The sequence below is a fragment of the Haliaeetus albicilla genome, chromosome 3, assembly GCF_947461875.1.
Source record: "Haliaeetus albicilla chromosome 3, bHalAlb1.1, whole genome shotgun sequence".
NCBI lineage: Eukaryota > Metazoa > Chordata > Aves > Accipitriformes > Accipitridae > Haliaeetus > Haliaeetus albicilla.
The window spans coordinates 52843806-52868288 of record NC_091485.1 but is presented as its reverse complement, the minus strand read 5'-3'; the positions used below and the strand labels follow the sequence as shown (position 1 = coordinate 52868288).

General features: G+C 40.1%; 1 protein-coding gene across 1 annotated transcript in view; it reads right to left on the bottom strand.

Annotated features, from left to right (window-relative positions):
- Positions 1–1195: 1195 nt before the first annotated feature.
- LAPTM4B (lysosomal protein transmembrane 4 beta) overlaps positions 1196–24483 on the bottom strand; it is a 62622-nt gene continuing 39334 nt past the window's right edge. The window contains exons 6-7 of the mRNA XM_069779737.1: positions 22554–22649; positions 1196–3249 (exon numbers count right to left, since the gene is read on the bottom strand). Of these exons, the coding sequence (XP_069635838.1) occupies positions 3175–3249; positions 22554–22649 (171 nt within the window). The 3' untranslated portion in view covers positions 1196–3174. The remainder of the gene's footprint in view (positions 3250–22553; positions 22650–24483) is intronic.

Here is a 24483-nt window from a genome sequence, read left to right as displayed (position 1 = left end):
GATTTGTGCCTTAGCATGTGTAGGCTTTGTGAAGCCTGCAATGCCTTATAACAGATACTTAAAAAAATTTTAGAAGATTTCAGCAAAAGTTCTACTTATATTTCTGGTACTATGAAGGTTTAGATTCCTACTTGCTGGTTTTGGTCCTATATTTATGATGTTCCATGTCAACATACCTTGAAAATATTTTCTTTCCACTCTTAAGATACTAGAAATTATTAATAATAAACTGATATGTTAGAGTTTAAGATAAGAAAACAGGACAGAACTTGAGTAACAGTATGCTCCTAATATCTGGGAGAAAGGAAAAAATGCAAGGGATAGTGAAAAAAGCACTGTTAGGAGCAAGCAGTTCCCATAGCACAGAAACTTAAGAAGCCAGGTTTTTAATGGGTTTCTGTGTCACAGATGACTGACTATTAAAAATGAATTATAGAAAAGCTGTGGTGTGAATTCCCCAGGATTAGAGATGGAAATGGAGAGTGAATTCAACAACTGAGGATAAAAAACCTTCAGCTGGCATTCGTATCTTTTCATTTAACCCAGAGAATCTTGTTTTTCTTTGGGAGCGGGGGAACTCATCTCCCACATGGATCCTCTGATACGTCAGCAGAGCTGAACTTACATTACGTTAGCTGCTCCCTCCTACCCAGCTGCCTATCTACACTATGTGCAGGAATGTCATGGTTTTGATACCATAACCTCCCTGCCCTCTTTAACTCAAATTGGACAAAATCCAAAAGGTATTAGGAGTACTGGCAGGACACATGTACTCCCACTTATGCACGCATGGTGTGTGTGAAGAAGTCTTGATTCTTTAGTAAGATAAGCTAAAGTCTACAGAAATTTCATGTGAATTAACACAACATTATTCCTATAATGATGTGGAGCAAAAGAAACCCCAGCTTTCGGTATAGCCCTGTTCCGTATCACACACTTCACCAGACCTGGAAAACTGCCTGCAATTCTGGACAATGAACTAAAAGCTTGAATTATCCCTTTTTTAGTTGTACAATAAATTATAGAACTTACTGTTCTATTCTCCATTTATACAGTATGGAGGGAAAGCTGGTGAGTGTACTGAAAAACTGTGGTTTGGGTCATTTACAGAGAAAATCCTGCCATGTCAGATTGATTGGACAGGAATTTGTCTATGCTTGTGCTTGGAAAACCAGCAAAAATTACTTCCGTAGTCTTGAGGAAACACCCTTTTATTATAGAGAAGTTTGTATACACAGATGCGATGTATTTACAACCAGCTTTCTCAAACAGATGACTGTTTAAAATCCTTCACAAATCTGTCAAGAATGAAAGAAAATGAAGCTCAGAAGCCCAGCCAGCCAGCCCAACCCCCAAATTCAGGTTAATTCCTGAAGATAACTGTAATGAGATAATAATACATGGAGTTATTCTGAAGGAAGTGATAGGACTGTGACAGAGATTGATGGATGGACCTCAGGATTGGTTCAGTCAGAAGCATTGCTTAGTTTGATCTCAGAGTAGATGAACCTTAAAGCAAAATTCCAACAAGAAGATGGGGACCTGCCTTTCCCCAGGGGTGTGTTAGAGACAGGCAGAGCGAGTCTGGCCCTTCCTTCCCTGGCCTCTACAAGGACAGGTCACAGTGGCAACCTCCATGAAAACAAGTTGTTGGTCCTGTGCTCCCCTGGAAAGCTCTTTTCCAGAAAAAGGCAGGAAAAGCTCCACTCTTCTTCAGTCTGCAGAATGGAGTCAATGCACTGAGTGTGGGAAAGGGTGTCCTCCTTAGGAAGAGTGTGGACTCACATGCCAGCCCAGTCACAGGAGAGATGGCACCTTGGTTTCTTCTGGTGCCCCTCCAAAACTGTGCCTCAGCTCTGCACTGCCCTTTACCTGGGGTGGTGTGCAATGGCATCAGTCTAGCTTCAGCCTGTTCAATCATGCCAAATGCAGAGAAGACAACACAGGGGGAAATGGTGAGAGGTAGAGACACACATTATATTCCCTTTTCCTGTTCCTTTTCAATTAAAAGTAGAACCTTCATCAACGACAAAAAGTTACATGTGCAGGAGGCACTTCTCTGGGGAAGAAATAAATACCTCAGACAAGCATTCACGGATGGATGAATCCCATGAGAAAGATTCTCAGCACAACCAGTTCAGTCATAAAAGGAATCTAAAATCCCCACGTTGATGTATACGAGAAACACACAAAACATATCTGCTAATGCTCGAGCAAGTTACATGCAGAAGCTTCCCATAGGTTGGGAACATATATCTTAGAATCTGCATAATTTAGTTCACACTCAGCAGAACATTGCAATATTTACAGGCACATTCCAATGGGAAAATATTTGCACATTGAGTGCGAAAGACGCAGCTTTGTCATGTAACCATGGGACTTTAAAAGCAGGGATTTTGTGACCTCAAAATACTATCTGTGAAGTTGGTGGGGAGGAAAAAGGTGTGTAGACAGGAAAAGAAAATTACCAGAAGTTGGTAAGAACTCTTTTTTTTGAGTGTTAGAATGGTTGTGGGCTGGGACGAAGTGAGTCCATGTAGACTGCAGGTTCTGGCTTGTTACACATCACAGAGTGCTTTGTCTACTCTCATTTCCCACACTTATTCTTCCTGATTAAGTTTGTTTCCCATTAGCCAGATTGATGAGAATGGTGTGTAAGACTCATTCTTCTTCTTGCAATCATAATCCTTCATAGCATAACACCTTAATAAATTCTTGCAGAACAGGAATGAAGTGGAATGTCACTTTTTTGGACTTGGTCTGTATTCTGAAGGTGAAAGTGGGCATCTGACAAACACATTTGTAATGCTTTGGAAGTTTTACGAATAAAAAAAAGAAAGTCACACTCTGAACCTGATTGAAAATGCAAAGTTCTATGTTCTCTATCACTGCATGTCAGACATGGTGGGAAAAGCTATTCCGTGACTACTGTAACCTTAGCACTACCCAGAATTGTTCTGAAACTAGTTCACTAGTTTCTGAAACACTACTGTAGTTGCAGCAAATTATTAAAACTATCTACAGAATTTTAATCATACAATTTAGTTTCAATATGTCAGCAAAACAGCAAAGTGTAACCCACAGAGGTTATATCCTGGAAGTGAAATTATCAAACTATTGCTCCAATGTCAGAAAAGTAAAGCTATCCTCCCTAGGTACACAGCACACTCTCACTTATGCTGACACATAAGGTGGTGGTGGATCTTTAGCAGCTCCGTTCACAGGATCATCATACGGTGGCAACAGGACCTGCAGGAAAGGAAAAAAGGTTATATTTTTTAAAAAGAAGCCAGCTGATAAAATTTATGGAAAAGAAAACCCTTAAGGCATTATCCTAAAAAATAAGAAAAAAGAGTAAATTAGTAGCAGGAGCAGAATAGTTAGAAAATGAAACAGTATTAGCTTGAGGTTCCTCATTTTCAATTTGTGTGCCTGTTTTCATTAAAAAGGAAAACATAATTTCTTCTCATTTCTTATTGACTCCAGTGACAGCTTGATTTCAGCCAAAAAGCATTCATTGCTGGTACCTGAATTGGTTCAATCTGGCAGTGACAGTAGCTGCTTATTCTGCATCTCTCCTCTGTCAAGAGCACTTAAACCATGTCTCCTGGAGGAGTGCTCAAACTGCTAAGCCAGAGTGAGAAAAGTCCTGAAAATCTCTCTTTCTGAGGTTTCCCTGGAAGAGCTAATAATTATTTTGTGGTGGGCAGAAAAAAAGCAAATGGAGTACAAATTACCCAATGCCTAAATAAATCTCCAGTTTTGTGCTTCTGGGGCACTCAGCCATGAGAAGGAAGACCTATGTTCCCATAAGCCCTTCAGTGAATACTTAAACATCTGATAGAAATTAAGATAGCTTTAATGATATCTCATCCCCATTCATAGGAGCCCAGGCAGCTTCCTAGGACACGGGAGATGCAAGTTCAGGCCACACAGGGCAGAGGAGGGATTTGAACCAAGATTTCTACTTCTTTAGGCAAGCATGCTAGTTATCATGCAATTTTTAATGGCACCAGCACTGACATTAATTAACTTGCATGTGAAAAGGCAAAGGAGCACTTGCTCTGTGAATCTCAGCAGGGACTGAGGATAAAATAAATGTCTGAATGAAGAATGAGTGCAAATTCCCTAAAATATCTCAATATCGTGTAAGAATATCAGTTGTAGTGCACTGGCAGAGATACTTTACGCAGCCATAGATCAATTATTCATGATGGAATTTCCAGATTTATCAGCATCACTTCTTGGTCATTAAAGACCACATAAAGTTGATTGTCTAAACATACACTGGGAAAATCCTGATCTCAATAAAGTCAATGGAAGTTTTGCCATGAGAGGATTTCACCAGTTCTTAAAGAAGTTGATAACCTGCCTTCTGCAAAGAAACATCTGTAATCATCCCTTTTGGACCCCATTCACAATGTAACAAAATCAGTGGGAATCTTTCTATAGATTTACATCAACCCTGGAACAGGCTTTTGTAGGATGGTTCCAAGCATGATTCACATTATACTTATGTGAGTTTACAGACATGCATTGATGACCATGTGTTCAAGTACATCTGTGTACATGTTTGTTAGATTACAGAATGGCTACCTTGGCATCTTCAGCCCTTAATCAAAAAAGTTTCATTATTTAGAAAAGGAAATTGTCAGAGCCATCACTCTTTATTAATACCATGTGTCTCAGCTTGTAAATGCAATATACTATGCACACACCCACTACATAATCTAAAAAAACCTTGTATTGAAAAACATTTAATAAATTATGTCAACTTTAAAGGGTGCAAACAGCTTATGGCAGACTACATATCTAGTGAAATTAGGACAACATATAGAACTTCAAATAAATATTGTGATAAAAATCATGAATATATTTTGCAATGTAACCTCAGTAAATCACACCACTAAAGCACGTAAACTGTGAAAAACACTACAGCTGAGATCCTCTCCCTAGTGCTGATCATTAGTTTAACAACAGGGTTTCTAGTAAAGTGCTTGTGTTACTAAAAAAGGTACTAGTTTCTCAGATGTACTGAGACATGTTCATTAGATGATTATGAAGCAATATAATTAGTAATTAAATCTGATCTACAGATGACTGAAAATGAATCAAGTTCACTTTGTGAAGATTTAGCCGTCTTATTGCACTCTTGTAATGCTAAGCCCCAAGCTGTGGTCCACTCCTTTCTGGTTCAGAGTCCATTTCATCAGTCATGATAAGAAATGACAGCAGATACAGTCCAAAAAGCTGTCCATATTCCAGGACTACGAGCTGATTAATAAAGGACAATACCTATTCCTGTGCTCTGATCCTCTTTTAGATCAATGTGTCCTAAGACTACTGTAGTTACATCGATTTTATTACTTCAGCGTTGAAGTTACTGTCATTTGCAGTAGGTCTCCTGGAGGATTTACTGCTATGAGTGAGTTTCTTCATTCCCTTCACTCCTGTATGAAACAAAATCTGTCTGGTAGGAGAACAGCCTCCTGGTGAGGTTTTTACCTCTTGGGAGGTGAGCACTCTGCTTTGCTCTATGGACCCAAAACTCATACATGGGTCAATGGCCCCAAGGAACCTCAGAAGATGCTTTCTCAGTTATCAACCGTTTAACAAGAAGTGAGGGCAGACAGGAATACCTACAGGAGCCATTTTGGAGAAGCCACTGGCTAAATCCTAAGGCATATGGATTTCTATAGGAGTATTCAAGGTGTGTGGGGTATGAACTGGGGACACCACTAAAAAGGTTCAGAAATTTCACAAGAAAATATCTACAGTGGAAGGCTAAAGAGTATTTACCCAATGTCTGTGAGGTTTAGGGTCACTTTATTGCTGGAAAAGATTATTTGTCTGAACAGTTTTATCAGTGATGACTTTACAGGCTTACTTCCCACACGTTTTTGTGTTTAAATATTTAAATATCCTGATCTTACATTCCCTGATATGAACAGAATAGTGATAAAAAGCAATGAGTGTAGAATGAGCAGAATTCAAAATTACTACCTTTGCCTAGCAGCATTTGAGTTAGACAAAGAAAATATGGACAGGATATTAAACAAAGGTTAAGATGAATGAACGTGATGGACAACACATGGAAGAAAGCACTTGAAATTTGTGGAATACATGACGCTGGCTGGGACCCCAAGTGTCTCATGTCACTAGTATAGTAAAAGTCCTTTAAACTAATTTAACTGTTTTACTTTCAGTCAGTGTGGTTTTGTCACTATTACTTAATCATCTGTCAACTGTAAGTCTAAATAATCATCCTTCAGCTTCCATGACAGTTTGAATAACTCTTCAACCACTCTATAATTACAAATCTTGCAACTCTGCCTCTGTAAGACTACCTTTTAATTATTTTTGAACAAGAAAGGAGTTTCAGACCATTACTTGCTCTTAATAATTTTTCCATCTTTTCTCAATTAAGTCTATTTTGGCAAAAGGAAGAAATATGATAAAACTTGAATTATTTCAGCTTTTAACTGTTTACACTTGAAATGGGTAACCATTTACAAAAAATCTCAAGGAAAAATGAATTCCATTAGAATTTTAATCGTTTAGTTTATACCAAAGTAGCTGAGATGAAAATCTGGATCAGAGCAGTTTTCCCTTCTCCTGTGTTAATTTTAAATTTCAGCATGGTTTAATGGAAGCAGATAAGTGCCTTGCACATAAAACAGAATAGTTACTCAGGCAGTACATTATGCTCTCCAGAGACATAAAATGGAAGCCAGTCACTGAGCCAAAGGGTGAATTCAGAAACTGGAAAAATAGAAACTCACTATTCAGTCTTATCTAAGAACCTGATTAGAATGGATGCAGTCTAAAATAATTAATGAGGACAAAAATATAGGCATATTTTAGGTCCATGGTATCCCCAAGGCAGAATAACCACTAGGACAACTGATACATTTTGCTTCCTAGGCATCTGAACATTTCCTTGCTTCTTTGTTGTGAATTGAGAGAAATGTATGTTAGCTCCCCTGGATGTTCAGGGACTAATGTTTACAGAGTGTTGGAGATTGTCACTCACAAGTAACTATAAAAAGAAAGTATGAAGGACCTCCATTTTTTGGAACTCACTGATTGCTGTGAAAAGAAGTTCTGGCTTTTTATCAGTAGACCAGCAAGCAAGTTTGGAAGATTAGATTTGCAGGGTTCAGTCCTATAGGATGCCTAAAATCCAAAGGACAGAAGCTCCAAACTTCTTTCACAACCCCTATAACTGTATTTAAGAACCATGTGGCATTTTAACATCATCCTTTAACATGCAGCCAGAGGAGGAGGTGACATTACTCGCTGTTTGTATAGTTATCTGGTGATAAAAACATTGCACAGAGACTCTGAGATCAGAGCTCTAGGGGGTCCCGAACCAAGAGGGTTCAAACCTACAGGTCCTATCTGCCATATGAATCCTCCAGACACAAGGTTTTCAGTTAGGTTGGAATGACCATTTTCCACCCTCCTGTTGTCACAGTGAAGCCAAGTATGCAAGAATCCATGGGGAAAGAAAGAAAACAGGAGAAAGTGTGGCTATGTAGCCCCATGGTTAGGGTGCTTAAGTGGGACAGGGAGTCCTGGGTGCTGGGCTTTGCTCCCAATACCATTTAAGCATTTTGTGATAAGCAGTCTTGTATAATATGCAGAAATAATCCAGAACTGACCCATAAGAAATCCTGGTACTGACTTAGCTGGTGTCATCCAAGTGGTTTGGATAATTGTATTACATAAGCATCTCTCTATTATAAAGCACATGATACAGGATGACCTTCTCTGGAAGAAATAATTACCATAAAAGCTTGCCAATGGCTATAACATATGCAGTAAATATAAACACATGTCATTTCTTATTTTTTACATCCTGGTTAATCTGGTTTTGGAGAATAGGTTTTTAAAGACATTGCTAAGAAATATGCCTAAGAAGAAACTCAGGCAAATATTTGTATATTCAAACAGTTTGGAATTAATCTTGGACCAAAGGTGGTTTTGGGGGGCGGAATTGCATAATTTCAATAATCACTCCGTATTTTTAAAGCTGATTCCACATTTACCTGAACTTCCAGTAGAAAATTTTCTTTCTTCAGCATATGTACAAGTTTCCTCATATTTGCTGCATTTATTCCTGTTTGAACTCAAGCTCTTAGATCTATTTGGTGTCTAGTACATTTCTAGAGGAGAAAATGTGCTTAGTCCTGTATGAATAAACTTAAATATTTGATTAACTGATTATTTCTGCATGCTTCAGAGTCTCACCCAAAACTCACTGAACCCAATAGAACAGCATTTTGGCTGGCAGCTATATAAAACTTCTGTGAGTTCCAATGGCAAAATACCTTTTTGATGTCTTGTTAGAAACAAACATTGTTAGAGACAGCTCTAACATACTTTTCTCTAACACCTTCTAGAACAGAAATGCACTTAATAATGCCAAAAAAGCTATAGATTAAAATGTCTATAGTAAGTGCTGATGGTTGTAGTGAGCATTCAGGATGTTTTCTCAAACTTAGCTTTTCAATAAAAACTCGTCTTTTATGCTGAAGGACTTCACATTGCATCAATACACAGTGTATAGACAGGGACAGGTGACAATGAGTAGTTGAGTGGAATTAGGGTCATCACTACTGCAATTTAATACTGGTCGTGTTGCTGACCTTTTGAGTTTTCACAAATTCTTTGACTTTGCCTTAGGAAGGTCTCCCATTTGTAAAACAGGCCTATTATTTGAAACATCTTAAAAAGTGTTGGAAACCTTAAGACAAATTTAAAAGTCTCTTGGATGAAACTTGCACATGACTGTATGAGACAGGGACTAAATTGTGGAAATATTTACAAGCTAAATATATATTTGCAGAAATTTCAGCCTATGCCTGGAAATGTTTACCCCAACCTCTTCACCACAGCTATGTGTGCATTATGTATCATTCTTCTGCAGAAGTGAACTTTACATTTCAGGCACCCAAACCGCTACCAGGAATCCTTATGGGAGGCTCCTGTGAATATGTGGGGAGGAAAAGGAGAGAGGGCAAAAGGAGCCTTTTCTTTCACACAGCTCGCATAAAAAGTGTCAGTGGCTTCAGGCCTTATTCTCTGTTTATTTAAAAAGGGAGGGAGAGTAACCACAAAGTGAATAGTGGTAGGCAGATGGTGAGAGTATGCCACAGACAGTGCTGGACTGTTTCACAGCTAAAAGTGCTGAACCACAGGAATTTCCTCATCAGGGAGCCTCTGTCCAACGTGCAGCCCCTGGCCTGGTGATGGGACGAACACTGACACAGCTGTAGGCTGAAATACAGTCACTGCATGCCTTTCCTAATTCAGGATAGATTTTCTCTTCAATGTAGCACAGGGCTGATGCATCACGTTGAGAGACAACTGAATTGAAAGACAAGGTTTTAAGCAGCACATTCCTAGTTGCACCAATCCTCTACTCTGGGTTCATTTCATCTCAGTGATTCCAGCCCAACACCGACCACCAACTTGTTATAATCTTGATACCATTGCACAGTTTGGAGAGGGTTTAATGGTATGCAATCACATTTACTGATTTCATGTTTACTTCCCTGCTCTCCTGTCATTCACCCAGCCAAGAGGAGTGGAATTTCCTCCCACAGCTGCGGTGCTTTGAGGAGCCATCAACTGCAACCTAAACCATGTTCAGCTGCAGTGAAGCAAGCAGTGAGCCTACAAAGAGCTCTAGAGGGGAGGCTGCCGACGTGACTGCCTGTCCAGTTCAAGATAGTCCCAACTGCCCTTGTGTACTGTTGGGTTCTTGGCTACGCAAATATTATGAAGATCACCTGGGGAAAACAGATTTCTGTGTGTATAAACAGCTATAGTTGGCTGATTGCTTCACTCCGTATGCAGGAAAGGCTGAGAATAATTCTCTCTTTGCAACGTTTTCCTGTCAAGTTTGACAATGTTCTTTTCTTCTGAGAAGTCTGAGACTACAGAGGAAAATATAAAATTAAGATGTATTTTTTGCTTAAAATTTTCAGAAATCCAAATCTTCTTGGTAGAGCTCTGTTTCAGAGGCTCAATGCACCAAGTGGCAGCTATTTCATTTAGTGCTATGTATGACAATGAGCACTGGGCTATATGTAAATATCACTGATTATATAATTAATTTTGTATTTTATTTTAAAGGAAATAAGACTATCAATGTAGCACATGTTTTATTTCCTGTACAAAATTTACTGGAAGTTACTATATATACTGATTTTATTGAGGCAGACTCTTCAAAAGTTTCTAATGTTTCTGTAAGCACGGTGGGAAGAAGTAGTGTTTATTAAGAGTTTCTGAAGAAAAGTGTTTTTTCTATAATGGGTGCTCAAGAGTTTTTAAGCCCTAGGCTTTTCAGATGTCTCAGAAGTGAGTCACCCAAGGTCTTCCGCTACTTTTAAAAATCCAGTTCATAAACTGCACCTTTGGGTCATCTGATCTGGTCATCTCTGAGGTAACTTCAGAAAAGTAGGTGATATTTGGCCCTGAAGAACAGTAGATCATGCACACTCAAATTCTCAAGGGAGAGAGATTGACTGAAACAGTTAGGAAGTATTAAAATTAAATCCATTGAGAATTCAGAGTTTTCTCTTTAACCCCTTAACATGAAGGCACACTTTACACTGACTGTATGAAAAGACTTCAGGAGAAGAGGGAGCTTTTTCCTAGCAGTGAAGAAACAAGAATAACAATAATAATTCTGTAGTGAGAAGCAGTCAAATGTTGCGTACAACATAAGCACTAGAGAAAGAAGTAGGGATTAGCTTTCATCACGCTGCAGCTAAGCATGTGCATGTAGGGGCAGCTCTACTGGATCAGGTGAAATGTCCATCCAGATCACAGCAATCAGTGATGGAAGATGAAGAAAGAGAAGTGCAAGACAGAACAATAAAAGAAATTAAGAAAGAGCAGTGCAAGCATATATAGTCACAACTTGCCCAGAATGTTCTCCAAATTGTCAGAAATTTGAATGTCAAGGACTTGCTGAATTACTGGTCATGTCTTACAGGATTTTTTCTTCCACTGATTTTTCTAGCCTGTGTTTGAACCCATGCTGACTTTTAGCACCTGCAGTGTGCCGTGGTAAGCAGTCCCACAGCTGATCTAGGTGTTAGGTGAAGAAATAGCTTCTTTGGTTTGCTATGAAACCTGCCACTAGCTATTTCACTGAACGTCCCCTAGTTCTTTTGCTAAGGCAGTGAGCAGTTGTTCCTCCTTTACCTCCTCTGCCACTCATGATTTTAAAGACCTCTATCATGTTCTCTCTTGTTCTGTCACTCTTTCATCCCACTAAGGATCCTTGCTCCCCTACAGTGCAGTCCACAGTTAATTTCTTCATACTAAGAAACTCACTTGACAGTTTTGGGTCCAGGCTGAAGAAAGAGCTCCAAGACCAGGCATGTGAAGAAGCGTTACAGTCAGGAGGGAGCTGACCTCCGTCTGGACGAAGCTTCCTTTGTGCTCAGGAGAGTGGCAGGGACTTTCACCTGCCTGACCTGTGTTACATGTTCTTCCAGATGAGATCAACTGCCCTTTAGAAGCAATTCTTATCAATAAATGCTTATAAATATCTGCTTCAGAGGTGGTTGTTTACAATGTAAATGGCTGCTCTGGTCAAATGAGTCCAGTCAAAGGAACTGTTGCTGAGGAAGTCAGAGAGTAATGTTCACAAAAAACCTTTCCCATCTTTCTTTTTCTCCTTCCCCTATCATCAGATAAAAAAGCCTTGGGTATAGGGCCAAAGCTTCATATCCGAGCCAAATCATATTTAATATAAAAGGGGAAATGTTTTACTTAATGCACAGATGCTTTTACTTGAAAAGTTTGTCCAAAATGTGCTAGTTAATTACTATTTAAGGGTTTCATGATATGTTGTTTGTCAAATAAATCCCAAGAAACCTTCTTCTCAACATGGACAGGAAGTATTTTCATGTTTATATGTATGCATTTCCTTTAGAAACCACACTAGAATGATTACAGATGGTGTAACTGGAAGCAGAATAGCTCAGAGATAATTTATAACCCCATTCAGTGAAGAAGTAGGCCTCAATGCTGCAAAATCATCTGTGCAAAGTTAAAGTTGGTGTATTTTGCTTTCCTGTGACAAAACTGCTTGTTTATTCCAAGCCACCAGCTCTCCAAGACACTATTTAAGAAACTTTACACGAGTTTATGGATTTCTGTAATGAAGCAGCACAATGTTTTCAGCACTCCATATAGAGGAATAAATGTATATATTACTAGGACACAACAATATTTAGGGACAGATTGTGATTACCCTTGCGTGGGAAGAAAATTGGATTCAGGAAACTATTGGTTTTTTCCATCATGTGCAACCTCATAAAAGTCATCCAGAATAATGGTGTAATTACCTCCTCCGTTCAAAGGCATGGAGAGATAGTCCACCTCAGGCCACAGAAGTCTTTCTTACATCTTGGCCAGCCTTCTACTGCTGCATCTCTAGTTGCACATCATGATTTTGTATGGACAGAACATATTTATTTTTTCAATTTTTCCCTAATGAGCATTTGCTGGATGAGCACATGCTTTCTCCGGGGGTACTTGCCTGCATGTCATCAGTACTGAAGACTTGAAGTATACTTTGACTCTGTGTAACAAATGGTTGATGTGTTGTCCTGAGTGCAGAGACTGTAACAGAGCACTAATATTTCAATGGACTTTTTAATTACTAACCTGCACCTCTTTCTAACCTTATCTCCTCTTACAATTACATCGTGTATCCCACTCAAGAGTTAATATGACAGGAACCTAGGAATAGCTCACATGGGGCAGCCAAATTGTATGACAGGACTGGTCATCTCCCAACAGCGTGGTTATCACAGCCATGCTTGCATTACAGATATTGCTGGAAAGGCTTCTGTCTTATCTTCATCTCACCAGATGGACTGTTTCTCCCTGTCTGTATGCCTAGGGACGTGGGATGACCCGATGTCAGTCTTTGGGCACCACAACAGAGAGATGGGCCAGTTGTAAAGTTTGGAGGTAGGTTTTGAAGTCTCATTATAACTTTCGGGAGCAGTAAGATCTGGGATTTTGAGATGACCAACCTCTAGTTCTGTCTTCCATACATATTTTTCACTAATTTTTGTTTTTATACAAACACATTCTTTTGGTATCCCTATTAAAAAGTAAGTCATAAGATTGCCATATAAAATCCAGCTTTTCTTGCACAGTGTATTTAGGCATTTCCTAGTGAATGCTGAAGGGAAGCCTTTGCTTATAACCAAATTATTAAAATACTGTGTTAAAACTACAAAGGACTAGTGTCATGAAAAGTGATGAACTGACAGCTTGAGGGAAAAGTCTTATGTTTATATAAAAATCCATTAATGTTAGTAAATCACATCTGTAAAGCACCTGCCAACCAGAAACTCCCACAAACTTTTGCAGATCTTCTAAATTTGGCACATGAATGCCCACTCAGCCTTGTTCTTTCTGAAGTTGAGTGTTTGTCACAGCGTTCGTTTAAAACAGACCTCACTTTCTTCACTGCTCGTAAGAAGAAAACCAAAAAACCACAAGTGCTGTGCAGTTCAGGACAGACCACAGCAGACAGTCCTGTGTCCATAAAGAGTCCTGAGGGATGCTTGGGAAGAGCGCGGTCGCTCTATGGGAGCCGTTAAAGTGAATTGGAATCAGACTGAAGGAATGGTCCAGAAATCACCAGAAGCTATTAAGAACTGCAGGAAGCCAGACCTCTCGCTTATTGTCACACCCTCAGCAAAACAACCGCAGCTGGGTGCTCCTCCCTGCCAGGGAGCTGTGCACTGCTTTCACGCAGTCTCCGAGAGAACAATGCCATCTACTGAACCACCAGCCTCCCTCCCACCTAACTGATGGCTGATATTCTTTCTGCATCTGCACAGTTTGTGGTGCTGGGTAAGTTTCGGCAGAGAGGCTCGGAGCTGGAGGGACTGGGACGTGTGAGGAGTTCCTCCTCCGCTTGGCAAAGGCCAGGCTTGCGCTCTGCAAGGGGATGCGATGCAAAGATACTGGATGAGCTAGTGCTGGAGCCGAAGGCAGGACCGCCTCTGGGAAGAGCAGCTCTGCAGAAGGGCAGGGCTTCTAGCATGGGCCAACCATATGGCTCTAAAGCCATAATGTGGCTAACGGCTGCTGTGACTTTGCCTCTTGCACCCTACTGCATTTCCCTGTTTGAGCAATACCTGCCTGAGTGAATTCAGGCCTCCCTGTCCTTCGTTGCACAGTGTAACTACAACTTGAGCCTGACCTGGAAAATTCACACACGGCTCAGCTTCTACACCCATATATCCTTGGCAACAGGGATTTAAGTTGTCATCGGCTTTTGCCGCACTGATACACATCCTTGGAATTATACTGAAGACTTTGACTTGTTTTTTGAAGCCCACAATCCAGCAGCTGTCAGATGGTAATGAATCAAGCCTGTTAGAAAAAAAGGGTCTGTAAAGAAACACTGCAAATTTATAAACACTCTGTTTTTTCCTACATTGCAACAGTCCCAATTAGTGGAACCAAAAATATTTGGAAGATTTAAATCCCCATTTCATGTCTTCTTTTTAATCTAATTATGAACACAGAACAGATTTGTCTATTTCTATTGCAAATCTCTTATGAATTGTCATATATTAGAATAACTAGTATTTGAGCTGCAAACAAATACAGTTTTTGTGTTTAAAATAAAAATCTACTGAGGAAAATAGATAAAGATGTATATTTTGATCTTGTAATTTAACTTGTAAGTAAATTTAATGACTCTAATGACAAGTTAAAATGTTTTGGAAATCTTATTTTTAAACTTAAGAGGGTATTTGCCCCAAACTGACACTGTTAATAGCCTGTTCCAAACAGCACAGCTGGCTTCTGAGAGCAGCTACCCAGTAATAGGTGAGACGTGTAACAAGAAGCGTGATTAGCAAATAGCACTAAGCAACAAACAGGCAGCATGAAGAAATTCAGACCACAGGGAATGCTGGATTTTAAGACAAAATCTTTCCATAAACAAGGAAGTAGTGGAAAAAAGAGCTGAGTATAGATGATAAGATGGGAAAGTTAAAAAGAAAGAAGAAAAACCAACCTTTTTGCTAAGATTAAAGGACAACTGACAAGGGATGGGACTTCACTGCAGGTAGAAGCTGAAATGCTGGAGCAGCTGAATAGCTGTTTGTAGGCAGATGCAGGCTGTCATGATACTTTTCTGCAACTCAAAATCAAACAGAAGAGGAGAAAATGCACGTCGCACATGCACACTAGCAAGACGTGAATGCTGGCATCCATGTGGAGCCTGAGACCTTTGAAGATTCTCTGATTAAAGACATTGCTCTGGGAATGTTTTTAAGCACAATTCTGCAAAAAAACCCAGATCCAGCATTTAAAGCACACTCCCAGGTCTCATGTAGACTATTGCATATGGTTACTAACTAATCACCCCCTTTACTTCAAGCACTGGGCAGTTCTGCTTATATCCCTTTTTTTCTTGTCCCTGCTGCTGCTTCTTCTTCTTCTCTGCCTCCTGTTTTACCTGCTTTCCCTCTTGCAGGTTTCATCAGGCAGTTTCCACTAAGGAAGGTCAGACCTCCTTTGCCTGGACTCAGTTGGAGGCCCTGAGAAGGGCTCAGAGAGTGAGTCATGCCAGCGGTATTAATTTGTGGTGTTCACTCACTTTAAAGTATGTTCATGGTTACTACTCACTGGAAAAAGATGCCTCTGATCTAGTGGCTCAGTAATAACATTATGCATACAAACTGACACACAAGATAAGCTACCTGATGAACATTGCCAAGTTGGTAGGATTTTTATGTCACACTATGGAAAATAAAAAAGCAGTATTCTTCTCCAAGTTGTCTTCTACTCTGATATATACCATCCTAAAACTGGGTCAGTAGCTGGAAATCACAGGTCCCAAAGCACCTACCAGAAACAAGAGCTCTTGTGCATGGTTTGTCTGCCTCTGGGCTCCACCTTATGCTTCAGTCTGTTTAACTGGCACAAGTCTAAGGTCCTTCCCTCCGTCCATAGCCAAACTAATCACCTTCCACACATGTAGCTGTCCTTGTTTTAGCTAGGATAGAGTTAATTTGCTTTCTGCTAGCTGGTATAGTGTTATGTCTTGGATTCAGTATGAGAAGAATGTTGATAACACACTGAGGTTTTCAGCTGTTGCTAAGTAGTGTTTATACTAAGTCAAGGATTTTTCAGCTTCTCATGCCCAGCCAGCAAGGATGCTGGAGGGGCACAAGAAGTTGGGAGGGGACACAGCCAGGGCAGCTGACCCAAATCGGGCAAAGGCATATTCCATACCATGTGATGTCGTGTCCAGTATATAAACTGGGGGGACTTGGCTGGGGGGGATCACTGCTCAGGAACTAACTGGGCATCAGTCAGCGAGTGGTGAGCAATTGCACTGTGCATCACTTGTTTTGTATATTCCAATCCTTTTATTATTATGGTCATTTTTGTTATTGTTATTATTATCATTATTAGTTTCTTCCTTTCTCTTCTAGTGAACTGTTTCTTATCTCAACCCACGAGTTTTACCTTTTTTTTCCAATTCGCTCCCCCATGCCACTTTGGCGGGGGGGGGGGAGTGAGTGAGCAGCTGCATGGTGCTTAGTTGCTGGCTGGGGTTAAACCATGACAGTAGAAAAACACAATAACACAAAGAATGGCTCTTCCAACCTTACCAAAGAATATGGTTCCTCTGCTCAGAGGAATCATCCAGCAGGAATGAAAGACCTAACCTGCACTTCTCAAATAGGTCTCCTATTGCTTTGAGAAAGGGAGAGCAAACAAAAGTGTTGACAGATTAATTACAGGCTACTTAGTTGATGTCATGTCCACAGAAGGAATGTATCTGCATTGAAAAAACAAGTAACTTCTTAACTGTTGTGGATAAATGTATGTCAGATAGGATCCACTGGAGCTATTTGATAAAGTATGTACGGATCTAAATCCCACTTTGAAAAGAGATTTACAGCTTTACATTTTATCCCCTCTGCCAGCATGACTGGAGATGAAACTTCCATTGATTTGCTTCAGTGAGAGTTAAAAATAAACAAAATGAAATCCTCTGGCTGTTCAAGAGCACAAAAGAGCTATTCCTGCTCCAGAGAAGAAAATATCTAACTTTGGGTTATCTTCTGCACTTGTACAGTGGCAATTTTTCCAAACTGGATGAACATTTCCATGGTACTGCTGTCACAGTTTAAATTAGTGTAGAAAATTAATCTTCACCCATGGTGTGCTTCAGCAGTTGGCAGGAAAAAGCAATCCCAGATTGGGAAAGTGGAAAAAATAATCTTCAGGTTAATACGGTTCACTGCGGGGGAGGCACCTTACTTCCATGCCAAAATCTCCTACAGATAAGTCCAGAAACTGAGGGGAGAGCAGTATTGGAAAAACACTTACAGGAGGGAGATGATACCATATCCCCAAGTGACTCTGCTGAGACTGAGGTACACAGCTGGATCCCCAGGTCCTGGCGTTATCAGCCCTTGGAGCATAAGAGGGTCACATCTTCCCACCAACTGGGGAAGACCATTCCCCTGCCCAGCCCCAGCTGGCGCACCAACGCCATAATGCAGTTTGTTCATGGAGCCAAGCCAGGTACGTTCATGTGGTGTCCAACTTCGATCAAGGGCCACAGAAGGAGGACCTCTCACCTAACAGGGGCAGCAGGAATATCCCGTTCACAGCCTGCAGCGGGGAGGATGTTCGTTTGTTCCAGATGGCACACTGGCAAAAAGGATGGCTTAAACCACTTACACAGAGTGACAAAAATCAGATTATCTGGTAGCCAATAACTGTAGCTATCAGGTTAGTTACAGTTCAGATCTATGAGCATTATTTATAAGAACCAGTTTGATCAGAGGGAACTAACTGGAAACTTCTGTGCTGGGAATTTCCCCCCCCAGATCAGTCCATACTTCAGTTGTTCTCATGGCTTTTAGTGGCATGAAAATTAGATGGTTAGTACAAAGGCAGAGGGACAGCTGAATTTTTTTTTAAGTAAAGTATTACTGAATTGGGGGCTGATAACAGAGAGGGGTCTATAGAGCAGAACTCACGAGGAGCGTGAGAGAAGGTAAAGGAGTGCCAGCGACCAGCCTTGGTAGAGCAGTCCTGTATGGGGACAGAAAACACAAAAGCTCATCTCCTGGAAGGAGGTATCAGTAGGTTTCCACCACGTGACCAGCCAAGAAGAAGATGGATTAAGACTGCTGTTGAGACCTGTACACGCTCATGTACATGAGTTTACAGAGTTGTGATGGACTTGCTTTAGATAGAAATGGGGGAAACTAATTGTGAGACCCACCAAGGACTTCCTGAACACAGAGAGTCAAGAAACGAAGAACAAGAAGCAGGCTCGCACAGCTGTGGTTAAGGAGTTATCCATTCTCCTAATCGAATCTGGATGTGATGTGTAAATGTGCTTACAGACCTTACCAGTGCTAAATTAAGAAATGCAGTAAAACAAAAGATAATCTGGTTATTATTTTCAGATCAACTTTCTGGACTAGATAACCAATTATATACAATCACAGCTTCTTATTCTTTTGAACCATATCCTAGTGCTCTATATTAAAGAAGTTTCCTTCTTTCTTAGGAAAGAGACCTGTAATCCAAACATCTTAGAAAGGTTCACAGCTGCTGCAGCCAGCAAGTAACCATGGACCCTTCCTATCTCTTGTGAGACAGCATCCCAGCTAGTAAGGATTTGATTGTTCTTCTTGAGAAAAGCTCAGTCATTAATGTCATATTTCCATTTAAATTGAAACTCTTAGATATATTTTTTAAGAGTTCTGAGCAGGTAAACCAGGCAACTCCTAGTCTGAAAGTTAGAAGAGGGAAAATAATGATCCTTATGAAGGTATAAGTAAATTTGTATTTATCTGGCAATGGAAGATCCAAGAATTTGGTTTTGCCAAGATGTTAATAGACCAGAGACAAGAATAACTATTGTAGCTGGCATGCCTTCTCTTACAACAGACAGAGGTGTCCCTTCAAAAAATTCCATACAACAATCATCAACTAATCATAACATGAATGCAATTGTTTATGGCTATCTAATTGTCTGTAATTAGAGTTATTAGCGGACAGGGGTTTACCCAATCCTTTTACATTTTCAGTATAAATCCTGCAGGTATACTGAATTTTGAATTCAAGGATAAATTTGTTGATGATTTGTTATTGAAGGCAGAGGTTTCTTTTTTTCCCCTGAGTGCCAATTATAATAGAAATAAGGTATACATTTCATTTTTAAGATATTTTTCAAAGACAATTCTCCTAAAAAACTGTAAGACACAGTAATAAAATGTTTGTAGTAATAAATTTCTTAGCTTCATTGAAAATATTTATGTAACTGCAGAAAGATTTTGAGTTTCTAAGCATCCCGATACATAAACCAGATCTTTTAAGTTTGGCACTAAACTAACCCATACTCTAGCCCATATCTGAACTCTATTCTAAATGTTTTTTGTAATACAGTGTCTAGCACTTGCAAACCTAATAACTTAAAAAAAAATAATCTTGTGTGTGGAGTGTAGATGAGATGCATTAATTACCATGCAGTACAAGGGATATTAGCAGGTAGCAGCTTGGATCTGATTTCTAGATTTTGGAACTGTTGGGGTATATTTAAAACTTGTTACTCTAAATTGTAGCTATTATGCCCAGTTCCATATTTAAGCTTAGATTTTCACTTCCATTTGTACAGATTGGTATTCTTTCAGCTAATGCTGATGATAAGCATATATAAAAAAAACATACCTGAAGACAAGAATATGCCCTGCAGATATGACCTGCAGCTCTGCTGGAATTCAGGTAGCAGATTTGATTCTAAAAATGACACAGTTCTTTCAAAGCAGAGGGCAGAAATTGACTCACATTTTTTCAGAAACTTGTAGTTTATAATTTAAAGGCATGCTGGCATGAAGGAGCCCTGCCGAAAGAAGTTTCCCAGCATCAATAAAAATGAAAAAACTGTTTTAATACAACAGTGCACTTGAGTGTTGGGGGAATATTATACAATTCAACAGACAGCAGTGACCTATCACAGCAGTTCAAAATTTCATGAGGTTTCTTCAAGAGTCCTAAACTCTCAAAGGTCCTCAGCACTCAACTTTCAAAGTCCCATTCTTCTGCACTTCATTTTGAAACCATTTTTATCCAACTGCGATGAGCTTACTTTTTTCCAGTCACATGAAGAGGTGTTTTTGCTGATGTCTCTCAATGTAGACATAGAAAAAAAATCTTTTTGAGTCTGATTTGGGAGGGTGAAGGGAGGGAAGAACAATCTTCTGATTCACAGTGGAGGATGATGAGGATTTAACCCTACAGACTGTTGTTACTTGCTGAAGCTCAGCAATGAGCAGAAGAAAGAAAGAGGCTGCTCAGGAGCACGTCAGCTCCTCCATCACATTGCTGAGTGCACTGTGCTGGTGGGCATCCATGGAGCTTGTCAGGGAAGGGTGTGCAAGAGATGCAGACCGACTGCGTCACCTAGGGATGAAGGAGCTCATCCTGACTGGAGAGGAGCAGTCAGACATGGGTTTGAATGAGGCTTGCCTCCATCCCAAATAAATAATTGAAAACCCAGGCTGTTAGTGACTCTCTCTCCTCCTGCCTCTCTGGCTGGCCCTGAGAAACTCTTCCCCAGCAGCATTGCTTCAGAGCCTTTCTCTACTCCTGAACAAGAATTTTTTGGTGAATTTTTTGGTCAGCTGATAGATTCCCAAACAGCTCTTTCTATAGGACCTGATCTAACATCATCTCATTGAACTTAGAAAGAATGAACAACAGATGCATCATACCTGAAAGCAAGAGATTCTGACCATATTCAAATTAAGGAGGTGTAAATATTGAGGAAAGAACAAGAGTCCTATGGTCAGGGCACTAGTTAGGAGGGCACAGCCTTTCTCAAAACCTGCCTCTGCCATAGCTGTCTTGTAAGATCAAGATAAGCAAACATAAATTAAACTCTCAGTGCAAGAATACGTCATCTGCAAATGGGATAAAAGGGCTTCCTTTCCTCACAAAATACAAGTGCTTTAAAGATGAGGAGGCAGCTCAGAGCACTTCGGTAATTACTAAATACAAAAGTACTGCGAGGAGTTTTGGTAACCAGGCATCTCTGAAAACCAAAGTCTTTGCTTTGTAAAGACAGCAGTGAAGCAAGTGGTTTTAACGTAGCTTTTAAAAAGCTTTGGTAAGTTTAGTTTCCCAGATAATTCAGCTGACACTCTCACACCACTGAACCTGCCAGTTCTGTGGGCTGTAGAGTTAGCAATGTTTGAAGCTGAGTTACAACAACACACAGGCTGAACAAAAGAGCTATCAAAATTATTTCACATAAAACTCCTGGTTTTATTCAACGTAGATTCCAGTAAGGAAAGTAGTAATACTTCTTAGCTTTCAATAAACCCATATTTTTATACTTAAATGCCAGCCCTGATCATAGTCCGTAAAACTTCTTACGCTTTTCTTAAAGCTCCAGGTATTGAAGACAAATAACTATGCAAGAGTTACAACTTTCGTATAAAAGTAGTAATAGTTTTCTAAGTCCTTGCAGCTGCACAGGAATCGCTCATTCTAATGGTTTAAAGTTGATGGTCTAGTACCTCAGCGTGTGGAGACCACCCACAATTAGAAAAACTTGAGGAAGGCAATCCTGAAATTTTACCCTGATGATCCAAAGGACCAAGTTCATGCTGCTCTCATTCCATTAAATGATGTAAAGACCCTCATTACATAAGCCAGTGGAGTCACCCCAGTGACTGATTTGACACAGTGCCCTCAGTGTGTAGTTTGGGTGGAACTGAGCAGCTCCATGGAGATAACCGCTGCAAACAGTGTTAGCTCTTTCCAGGGACTCTTTCTTCTTGTATTCCTTCACTGCCTTCTGCAACAAGCAAGATATTGCTTAACAGTTGTGCCCTGCACATATGCATGTCAGCACTAAACTACTATAAAGTGAACTGACACCTTCCATTCTTTGAGGTTAAAATCTGTTTATTCATTTCTTTCATGTCAATCTTTGTTTCATTATGTCTCCTTACTATACAAAACCCATCATGCACTGGGAGATGAATCACTGAACTTTTGTTGCCTTTTAGCTCCTCTCTGTGAATGTGTAAAGCACTACACCGGATGTTGAATGTCCTAAATCACAGTTTCTACAGCTAAATCCACATTTGTCTGCAGGTGTAGACCATGGCATCCCTGGGTCCTAATCAGTCGCCTCCCCTGTCCAGATCATGACACAGCTGGAGAGCTCAGAACTGGGGTTAATTCCTGGGGCCACGGGGTAAGCTATAGGTTATGCTTAACACAGATTCTTTAACAGATTATATGCATAAAATAAACCCAGTATTTTAGTAATAGATGTGATTTGTAATCACAGCACACCAGTCTGTTGAATCTCAAGTCTAAACATAACCAACAGATGAGGACTCTCAAAGGAATTAAGATGGTTAACTAAGAAGTCAGAAATTAATATAAAATAAAGCTCTTAAATGCATAATATTAGGCAAATATTTGCAATCTAACATCCTTACCGCAGTGTCATTGGTGGTAATGTACACCAACACATCTGAGTTGTTTCTGCTGTTAATGTATCGGTAACAGTTCCACACACAGCTTATCAAGTAACCCTGCAAAGAAAAGAGATTTATTATTCTGTGCAGAAAATAAACCATACACATTTTTCTGTTAGGGCATTTCAATTCTTATATAAATAAGAATATGAGCCTGATTGATAGAACCACGGGACGGTCACTTTCTGGTTGCAGTGATTGTAGGTATGTGTAGGGGCTCTGTGAGTAATCCAACACGGTTCCTCATACTGATAGAGCTGGGGTTGTTCAGTCTTGAGAAGAGAAAGCTCCGGGGAGACCTTACTGTGGCCTTTATATACAGGGGGCTTATAAGAAAGATGGAGAGAGACTTTTTACCACAGCCTGTAGTGACAGGACAAGGAGCAATGGTTTTAAGCCAAAAGAGGATAGATTTAGATTAGACGTAAGGAAGAAACTTTTTACGATGAGGGTGGTGAGGCACTGGAACAGTTTGCCCAGAGAAATTGTGGATGCCCCATCCCTGGAAGTGTTCAAAGTCAGGTTGGACAGGGCTTTGAGCATCCTGGTCTAGTGAAAGACGTCCCTGCCCACAGCAGGGGGTTGGACTAGATGACCATTCAAGGTCCCTTTCAGCCCAAACCATTCTGTGACTATATGGTTCTGTGATTATGGATACTTGTGTTGCACTATGAGCTGCTCCATCTAGGCAGAGATACTGCAATCTAGACCTATCATCTGAATGAAGTTTACTATTCCAGATATTTAATATTACAGCATACTTAATGTAGACTAATTGTTTTGAAAAGAAACAGTTTCTTTGGGCCTGAATATAGCTAAAGTAATGTCATTTTGTGTGTATAACCTCCATTATACTTAAATGAGCAGGTTACGTATGCTGGCTTGCTTTTTTCACTCCTCCCTAGAAATACAGAGAGGTATGAGTTCAGTCAGACAACTCGTTACTCTGCATGGGATTCTGCATACCAGCAGAGGTGAGTTTTACAGCAAAAAATGAAGGTACAAGTTACACTGTGACAAAAGAGAGAAGGTGCTGCAGATGCAGCATGTCTCAGGGACAGCAGCAAAAAGAAACCAGTTTTGGATTCCTCCATGGTAAGGATGTTTAAATATTGTCAGCTGGGGGTTAGTAGTATTAGAAAGTGGAAGAAAACCCCAGTAAAAAGAGTACAAGCATGCTGGGGACTGAAGAATCATCAAGCAAATTACAGGAAACCCTTCTTGTCTTGTGAGTGGAAGTCTGGCCAATAACTATGTGATGATTCTGTATATCACCTGCATTGTTTTAATACTCTGTTTCACTTAATCTGACATTAAATCGATGTATTCCATATGACTGGAATGGTCTGGGGTCTTCCTATTCTTGCCTGACTAGAGAAAAATTGCCAGTGTAAAAGTTTTTATTGAAATCTGAAATTACTTCTGACCTTTTAACTGTTATTACAAATGCTTCATTTTTTTTCTCAGTATAAAGCAAAAAAACTGTTATTGCAGCAATAACCATACCGCAGGATCATAAACTTCACTGGTTTTGTTCTTGGAGCTCACTTGGCTCTGGGTAGGTCTGCTGCCTGGCAAACAACTAGCTGTGTCCAATTTTTTTTTAACTGGTTGGGCAAAGTGCTAACATCCATCATCTCCTTCACCAGCAGGAGAGATTCCATTTGGCCAGCAGAGATGAGCAAAGTGACTGGAAGGAAGACAGGAGGCAGTAACACATGTGGAGGAGCAGGAGTCAGATCCTCAGCAGTTCCTCTGGAGCTTTCTGCTTCCCACATAGTCACACACGACAGTCATGAGGAGAACAATGTGTTTTAATAGTGCCCAACTTATTTTTTTACTTAGTAGGTCCTGCATAGCAATTCTTTCACAGACTTAGCGCGTGCAAATT